Consider the following 9,178-nt stretch of genomic DNA (forward strand, 5'->3'; position numbering starts at 1 on the left):
AATGTAGGTTTTGAACCAGCTAGATGGTAATAACTGAGTCACTGAAACTTAGCTGTCCACTGCAGGACACCTGCTTTAAAAGTTGGCTTCTGGTTTAATAACTTAAGGCCATTTATTCTGTTTTGATCACGGGTTCTAATGGGTCAGAGCCAGTTAATAATAAATGGAAATGAGCTGTAATAGTGAAATTATAGTTAAGATTTGAGTATTGACTTAACATAATTTTTGAAAGTACTTCAATGAAACTATATTAAAAGGCCCAAAGCCATTTGTTCTCCATCACTGACATTTTCAAATTTAGCTTACGTACACTTTGATTTTTACGCCTTTTAAGAGTTTGGAAAGCCCAAAAAAGTCATGACTGCAGTTTTCTTTTAGGTTAAGTCACAAAACCTGATTAACTGGAAGCACATCTGTTGGTGTATTTGAAGGCAAACCTGAAAACGTTCTTATTGCACGTTATGGGAAGATCTTAATCATGTTGACCGCCACAAATCTGTTTCCACATACGGTATAATTTCTAGATGACTGCAGGTCACTAGATTATCTGCTACTATAAATGACAAATCTGCAGCTTAACGTTCAGGGAGGAGACGGGTTTTCGTTTGTGACCCAGAGAACGTGTGCTGATTTATCCCAGAACAAAAGCAAACGAGATCAAGATGCTGATCTAAGTTGGTAGGAGTGCTAAAACACAGAGGAACAAGTTCTGTACGGATATGGACTGAAAGCCACTCGGCCACGATGTAGCCTTTATTTCAAAGGCAAACAACAAAAAAAACAAAAAAAGCAAGTTATAGTTTGCAAATACTCCACCGGACGAAGCTCTTCAGTCGAGCAGGCATGTCCTGTGGTCTCATGATGACTGCTACGTTTGGAGGGAAAAGGGAGACTCGGATCATGTCAGCTGTAATACAGGTGCCTCATGCTGAGTGTGTGGCGTGAGGAAAAATAATTGTGAAAATATTAAAAAGCAACATCTCAATACATCATCCAGGGAGTTAAAACTGTGACTCATATTGGTCTTCCCAAATAACCCTAATCATACCACCAAATTAGTTAGAATATAGTTTAAGGACAAAGTCAATAACACAAAGCCATCATCTGAACCCTGCAGAGGTGGAAGATGTGTGAGAACAAGGCAGCCTAGAGACCTGACTCCATTAGACCAGTTCTGTCTGAGAGGAATCGAACAAAATCCCAGCAAACCAGGATGCTTGGAACATTTGACCCAAGTCACAAATACTTTAAATCTGACTTCTCACTAGGGCATTTAGTGTTTGTGATCCTGACTTTAAATAGAGGTTTAGGGGGTGTCACATGGCTCAGTGGTAGAGCAGGTCCACAGTTGGCTATGGTTCGATTCCCGACCTATTTACTGCACGTTTTCGCCCCCTTCTGTTGGGCTACTACTGAACAACAGTTACTTTCACCCCCCCCCCCCAAAAAAAAGCATTCTGACTTAATGTCAGACAGCAAGAAGAAGTCTTTTTATACTCTGCATGTAAACATCAGGTTTCAACCTCCACTACAAAGACACTGATGTGCTGTGGTCCCAGTAGAAGAAAAGAGGGCGTATGAATTGGCACCATCAGAACTTCACTCTTTTAGACCTTATTAAAGTTCTGTTTCATCTAAAAATAACCAGTGATGACAAGAGTTTAAATGAACAACATCTTGTTGTGAAAAGTTTATTTTATAGAAACTCAAACAGCACATTGTTGAAATGATCTTTAATTGTAAACAGTTCAAAACCTAAAAATCTTCAAAGCAACAAGTCATTAAAATGTCTTCAGCTCTAGTGAAAAATGTTAGCAACTAAAAAGCCGACATGTACACGATAAGATACCTCAGCATGGTAACGAACAACTCATTCATTAACTGAACATGTGTAGGAGCGCCACCACTTCAGTAATGATAGCCATGAAAGGGACGGTGAACTGGTCTGTGATGGGAATACGGGGCGTAGTGGGGTCTGCCGTGGCGGTTCCTCATCACAAACTGATGGTGGTCTTGATCTTCGTAGGGCTCGAGGTAGTGAGGAGGCATGTAGTCAAAACCTGTAGGATATCCACACTGAATTTCAGAGCTATAGAGTTCAATTTATGATACACGGCATGTTAGGGAAATATATTTCTAAAGGTGCATTTGACATGAAATGCTCAGCAGATGTCAGTAACAACTCACCCATCATTTTATTTTATTACACAACTTAATTCACGAGTAGCTGTGGTTTTAATTCTTTGCATGAGTGGACCGGATGAGCTAATAACAGAAGGTGTTCGATACCAAGTCTACAGGGACCAGGGCACTTACCATATCTGGGCTGTTTACGTTTGGACCGATGTTTGCGGCGTGGCCGGGGCCATGGTGGCTTGACGGCAGGTCTGAAGTTCTCTGCGTCTTCACGGCAATATGGCAGAGGCTCTGGGTTTTCCTCAAAGCTCAAGTAGTCACGAGGCAGAGAATCAGTGGCAAACTCCTCGCTATAGCTGTTAACATTTGCTGCTGTTTGATACACATTTTGAAAGGAAAGAGGGGTCAGGGACAGAGAGAACAAAATGAGTGTTTAGGACGGATGGGACGAGGAAGTGCAGATTTATCCGAATACAGAATATTTTAAATAAAGAGCCATTAAAGACAGATTTGATGTTTGTCACCCTGGGATTCCTGCAAGCGATTTTTAATGATTATACGTGACTATTTTCACAGAACAGATTTTGGAGAAATTTATTCTGGAAATTCTTCAATACCCATCTCTGGAGAACTAATCTGCTCTGTTATCTAATTGTTTAATAGCAGAAACACAGAGCCATCATGTGTGGAAGTCAGGAACCTGCAGCATGAGTAACTGGTAGAATGCCACTTACCTGGAAATACAAACATTTTCCATCCTTACACAGACCTGGAAAATCCTCTTATTCCATACTTTTCCAGACTGTGTATAAATGCTAGGAATATATTTAGGAGCACCATCATGTCTTACCTGCAGGTTTTTGAGAACAGTCATAGAATGACTTCTGATCAGGAACCTCTGCAACACAAAGTAGATGCATGTTTAAATCACAAGGGGAGAGTGTGTGTGTGTGTGTGTGTGTATATATAACCACCATCCTCACCATCAGCAGTCAGCCTCACACCCCAGGCTTGTGCTATGTGCCGTAACAGGAGAGCAGTGATCCTGCGGTGGGCAATGGCGTTCCAGTGGACTCCATCCTTTGTTCGATGCTGCAAGGAGAAGCGGAACTGAAAGTGGAGGTCCAACACATCCATCTCACAGCAGCTGGCCAGAGTCCAACCACAGAAGTTGGCTTCAATCACATCGTAACGCAGCTGAGGAGCTTTGTGCTCAATCTGTGTTCAGAGAGGCATAAAAAAAAGCAATCAGGACCTGTCAGCAGAAAGCTAAACTGACAGAGAGGACAATGGGAACTGCATGGTAAAACAGAGAGGAATTACTGCTGCGTACATTTTTATGTTATATGGAGGCTTATTAAAAGTACAATTATCGCACCTTTGCCATATCATTCATGTTTGTGGTAAAACTGTAACATGTAGAGTTTAATGTACATCCCCAGCAGCATGGTGGGAGGAAAGTGACAAATCTCTGTTTACTTCAATCAGCATTGCAAGACTTTTGTGTCTTGTTATACTTTTGATTTTAATTTACCTCAGGCACCAGAAAGCCACCTTTGATCCTCTCTCCTAAGGGCATTGTAAGGTTCCAAATAACCAGTGTCTCCTGTGGTAGGACCATCTTCAGCTCATCAAAGAACAGCTTAAGGTTCTCCTTGTAGTCATCAGTCCATTTGGGATTGTATCTAAAAACCCAACAAATAAAATGCAAACAAAATACATCTAATTGATTACGGCTTAAAGATCAGCATCAAACAAATTTTTGCTCAATATGAGACCTAATGGACATCATGCAAAGACAAGTTATTTCTTTATAAAATTTCTGCAATCTGCAGCTGAACAGATTCGATAAAAGGTGGTTATGTAGTCATTTAAAATGATTTTCAGTCAGCTAATTTTCCCAAGTCAGATGTTAAACACAAAACCAAGGTCATTTTAAACACATCATGGGGTTAAAATGTAATGTTTCTCCAGAATCAAATGTAATTTCCCGCTCTAGTTGTCATTGAATACAAGCTACTTGTCTATACCAATTACTAAATACTAACTTTAAATTTGCAGGACACGGCCACAGAGCACCAGCTCTAGATAAAATGAAGTCTGGAAACAGCATTTATCACACAGATTACAAACAAACTACGGTGTGAGGGGGACATCTCCCCAGAATCCCACATAGAAACATAAAGTATCACGATCACTTGATACCAGGGCTTTACAATATTAGGAAAACTATTAGAGGCACATCCATAAATCGACAGGAGTTCAGAACCAGACGATCAGCTCTGATTGGCCGGTCGAATAGTGATCCCCCCCTTCAAATCAAATTCATTTTAAAATGAATGAATTTCAAATTTTTAATGAATCAAAACAAAGAACGTCAACAATTTCCACTAAACTATAAACACACCAACAAACAATGTATTTCATTGCACTTTGAGACGAATTAAAATGAGAGTGCAGGCTATGGCTGCACAATTCATCGCTTTTGCAATATCAGCGAAACCAACATTAATATGACAAATACTGCTTGGGTGACAAAATTATATGTGCAAAACATTCATGCTATGAATGCCATTAATATATTTGATGTTTGTTTATCAAGTTGCATCACTGTCAGCATATCAGCTGTAGGCAGATGCAATTGTTTTTTTGAAATAAAACCATGTTAGACTACCTGCTAGGTGGAGTTTATACATGCAATAAATCCCAAGAAATTACCACTGTAGACGTATTCATTTATCTCAACTCATAACATAATGGCGACCTTCAACAAGATTATCAGATATCAGGATTTCCTGATTTTGTGCAGCCTTAGTAGGGACAGATGATAGAAAATGGGGATAATATTGTTAATTTCTTCATTCAGAACTACTACTGCTATCAAAAAACCTGCAGCACCCTTTTCGTGTGTTTCGGGTGTCCAAGTCCAGCCTCAAGAGCCACTATCCTGCAACCTTTGGATTTTGGGACTCCTCTGGAGATCATTGTGGAAAGATGGATTCTTCATAAAATGAAGAACATTATGGAGAACCCTGAGCTTCCTCTTCATGAGACTGTCCTACAACAACAGAGTGTCTTCAGTCAGAGGCTTCTTCAGATCTGCTGTAAGACGGAGCGCTACAGGAGATCCTTCCTGACCACAGCCATCAGCATCTACAACGGCTCTTTGAGGAAACCTTCATAATATGAGCTACAACAACATTTAATTTCCCTTTGGGATTAATAAAGTATTTTTGAATTGAATTGCATCCCTGCTCCAAAAGGCCTGGATCTCCTCATTCATTCAACTCTGCAGAGGCCTGGTAGGGAGCCATTCATTTGATTCAGGTGTGTTGGAGAAGGGATTCATATAAAAGCTGCAGGATGGTGGCGCTCTAGGACTGGACTAGAGCGTCTCTAGAGCTAATATTTATAAAAAGGCAGGAATGAGCAGGTATCAGTACGGGATTACACTTATAAAGAGACCTAAATATATAATTTACTAAAAGTTAATGTTCCCCACCTTGAAATATCCCAAACACAGGAGTTTACGATGACCACGTCTGGTTTCAAGCCCTGGCGGAAGTCCTTGATGATGCTCTGCATGTATGTGGAGAAGACGCGGGTCACAAAGTAGAAGCGGACCAGGTGGTGGTCGGACTGAAACTGACGGACCTCTCTGTACTCGGTCCCGTTGTTCATTTGATTCAGACAGCCTCCTTCCACCAGGCAGTCGAGCTCAAAGCTCATCTCGCCCTGAAAAAACAAAATGGAGGTGGGTAGATGAGCTCGCAGCTTAAAGCCATAAGAGAAACGTCACCATGAAGATGAATATCTTACGGTGTACTTTTTTTAACACACGCAATATACACTGCTCAAAAAAATAAAGGGAACACTAAAACAACACAATATAACTCCAAGTAAATCAAACTTCTGTGAAATCAAACTGTCCACTTAGGAAGCAACACTGATTGATAATCAATTTCACATGATGTTGTTCAAATGAAAAAGACAACAGGGGGAAATCTTTGGTGATTAGCAAGACACTCAATAAAGGAGAGGTTCTGCAGGTGGGGACCACAGACCACTTCTCAGTACCTATGCTTTCTGGATGATGTTTTGGTCACTTTTGAATGTTGGTGGTGCTTTCACACTCGTGGTAGGATGAGACGGACTCTACAACCCACACAAGTGGCTCAGGTAGTGCAGCTCATCCAGGATGGCACATCAATGCGAGCTGTGGCAAGAAGGTTTGCCGTGTCTGTCAGCGTAGTGTCCAGAACCTGGAGGCGCTACCAGGAGACGTGGAGGAGGCCGTAGGAGGACAACGCTAGACCTCATGTGGCTGAAGTGTGTCAGCAGTTCCTGCAAGATGAAGACATTGAAGCTATGGACTGGCCCGCCTGTTCCCCAGACCTGAATCTGATTGAGCACATCTGGGACATCATGTCTCGCTCCATCCACCAACGTCACGTTGCACCACAGACTGTCCAGGAGTTGGAGGATGCTTTAGTCCAGGTCTGGGAGGAGATCCTTCAGGAGACCATCCACCGTCTCATCAGGAGCATGACCAGGCGTTGTAGGGAGGTCATACAGACACGTGGAGGTCACACACAATACTGAGCCTCATTTTGACTTGTTTTAAGGACATTACATCAAAGTTGGATCAGCCTGTAGTGTGTTTTTCCACTTTAATTTTGTGTGTGACTCCAAATCCAGGCCCCCATTGGTTAATAAATTTGATTTCCATTGATGATTTTTGTGTGATTTTGCTGTCAGCAGATTCAACTTTGTACAGAACAAAGTATTCAATGAGAATATTTCATTCAGATCTAGGATGTGTTATTTGAGTGTTCCCTTTATTTTTATTTGAGCAGTGTATAATTTCTAAACTAATTATGTCCACATGCTGCTCGTTAGTGCTTACCTTGCTCCTCAGTTGTCTTAGGCTGAGGTATTTGTCCTTTTGTAACAGTACGACAAGGTCCTTGTATACAGACCGCTGAACTGAAGGTGAAAACATCACACAGGTCACTCCAAGTTACAGAAAATAAACCGATAAAAGCCGTTTAGATATGAATAAAAGGTGAAGAGATGCTCACTGGAGTCTCCCAACACCACCACGAACTTGTTATGGAGGAGCAGGCGGGCCTGCCGGTGGCTCACGGACTCCTTCTGCTAATTAAAACAAGCATTACTTATATTATTTTTAAATCAACATTTAAAAAAAGCCGAAATAACACTCACCATTGTTTTCTTTAACTTTTGTTAGCTTTAAGATCTTAACTAACGTTCCTGAATCCAATATCAGCGTCCCTTTCCAAACTTTTTTTTTTTTTTTTTTTTGTGCTAACTTTAGCTGTTAAATCAAAAGCGAAATCATTACAACCTGGACGTCCCTCTCTCCTCCCTCCCCGACTGACTAAACCTACAAAAACCTCGTTTAGTCGGTGCCTAAAACCACTTTTAAACGCGTCGAAGAAAATCTAACAGCCACCGTCACCGTGTGGACCATCAAACGTTAGCATCGCCAGTTAAAATCGCGTCGCTCGACGCTGGCGGCCGTTAATCCAACAGACGCAGGTGACGCTACTTTAATGAGGCCTTTAACGAGTGTCGGACATTTTCCATCCTGCGATTGAACAATATCCGTTGAAAATAAACGGATATTTCGGTGAAATCTGCGATAAATACCAATTTATACATTTTACAAACATAACTCTGTGACATGTATTCAGATAAGATGTCGACGAATTCGTTTTCCAAACGTTAAACCAGGTTGAAATGTGAACATTATCAGTTATCACACGTTCTTGAGGGTACACAAATGCAACTTAGAAGTCAGTTTTAAAGGATCTTATTTTAAAATGATATATAACAAAATAAACAAAAAAACAGGGAGTGCAGTAAACATACCTGCCTAGATAATTTCTCTATTATCTATGCGATTGTGTTTCTATAGTTCCTCATCCTACATTATTGGTTTATCTCACTTTTAATTCATCTTATTACTATCAATATAGTTATTTGTTTTATGTCTTTATCCTTTTGCTTTTAACCTCTTTAAAGCACTTTTTATTACAGCTGAATGATTGATACAGAAAAAGAAAACTAACATGCAAGCTTGTATGTATTCAGCCACCCTGAGTCAAAACTTTGCAGAGCCACCCTTTGCTGCAGGTAGCACAGGTATGTTTCTGCCAGTTTTGAACATCTAGCTCAGTCAGATTGGATGGTGAGTGGCTGTGAACAGGAATTTCCAAGTCTTGCCACAGATTCTCAATTTGATTTAGGTCTGAACTGTGACTAGACCCTTTTAGCACATGAATATGTTGAGATATAAATATTCCACTGTAACTCTGGCTGTATGTTTAGGGTTGTTGTCCTGCTGGAAGGTAAACCTCTATCCTCATATCAAGTCTTTTGCTGCCTTCCAAAATTGCCCTGTATTTACCTGCATCTATCTTCTAACCAGTTCTGACCAATTTACCTGTCCCTGTTGAAGAAAAACATCCCCACTGCATCATACAGCCACCATAATGGTTTTCCATAGGGTTGGTTTGTTTAGCTTTTCCATATTGGCCAAAAAAGTTCTGTTTTGGTTTCATCTGACCAGAGCCCCTTCTTCCACGTTAAATCGGTCCCCTTCTTGGCTTGTGGTGAAGTGGCTCATGGCTTTCTTTAATCAATGGTTTTCTTTGTGCCGCTGCTCTATAAATGCTGTATTCATAGAGGGTATGACTAATATGTCTTCCAGAGTTTCTTCTTGGCTGCTTCTCTAAATATTGGTCTCCTTGCTTTCTCTGTAACTTTAGCTGGACATTATTGTCTTTCACATGCGTCCAATTTCTTTAAACACTTCTTCTGTTAAGGGTCTCGGTTGATCACAGGGCAACACACAAGACAAACAGCCATGCACAAGCCGGAGTACCCAGAGAGAACTCATGCATACATCCATGAAGGAAGACCCCTGGCTGGGTGTTGAACCCAGGACCTTCTTGCTGCAAGGCAACAGTGCTACCAACTGTGTCACCATGCGGCTTGTGGTTGTAATTGCAACATA

At 41.0% G+C, this 9,178-nt stretch overlaps 1 protein-coding gene across 3 annotated transcripts; it reads right to left on the minus strand.

The window, feature by feature from the left end:
* Positions 1–1,660: 1,660 nt before the first annotated feature.
* LOC124880887 (PC-esterase domain-containing protein 1A-like) lies at positions 1,661–7,706 on the minus strand. Of its 3 annotated transcripts, XM_047386288.1 has the most exons (10): positions 7,363–7,706; positions 7,218–7,293; positions 7,043–7,122; positions 5,791–5,871; positions 5,639–5,715; positions 3,671–3,821; positions 3,120–3,354; positions 2,987–3,034; positions 2,317–2,508; positions 1,661–2,060 (listed from the first exon to the last, which is right to left on the minus strand). In XM_047386288.1, the coding sequence occupies exons 1-10, from the start codon at positions 7,363–7,365 to the stop codon at positions 1,909–1,911; spliced, it is 1,095 nt and encodes a 364-aa protein (XP_047242244.1). In that variant the 5' UTR covers positions 7,366–7,706; the 3' UTR covers positions 1,661–1,908. The 3 variants fall into 3 exon arrangements, with proteins under 3 accessions (XP_047242244.1, XP_047242243.1, XP_047242242.1); XM_047386287.1 differs by having other exon boundaries at positions 5,639–5,871; positions 7,218–7,290; positions 7,363–7,703; XM_047386286.1 differs by having other exon boundaries at positions 5,639–5,871; positions 7,363–7,702.
* Positions 7,707–9,178: the final 1,472 nt, after the last annotated feature.

The sequence above is a fragment of the Girardinichthys multiradiatus genome, chromosome 14, assembly GCF_021462225.1.
Source record: "Girardinichthys multiradiatus isolate DD_20200921_A chromosome 14, DD_fGirMul_XY1, whole genome shotgun sequence".
Lineage (NCBI taxonomy): Eukaryota > Metazoa > Chordata > Actinopteri > Cyprinodontiformes > Goodeidae > Girardinichthys > Girardinichthys multiradiatus.

What these genes read in the sequence shown, in the direction of transcription:
- LOC124880887 (XM_047386286.1), bottom strand. An exon ending in CTGTTCTCAAAAACCTGCAG is followed by an intron (nt 2,509 to 2,986) that starts GTAAGACATGAT and finishes TGTATCAAACAG; the next exon opens with CAGCAAATGTTAACAGCTAT. An exon ending in ACGTAAACAGCCCAGATATG is followed by an intron (nt 2,061 to 2,316) that starts GTAAGTGCCCTG and finishes GATATCCTACAG; the next exon opens with GTTTTGACTACATGCCTCCT.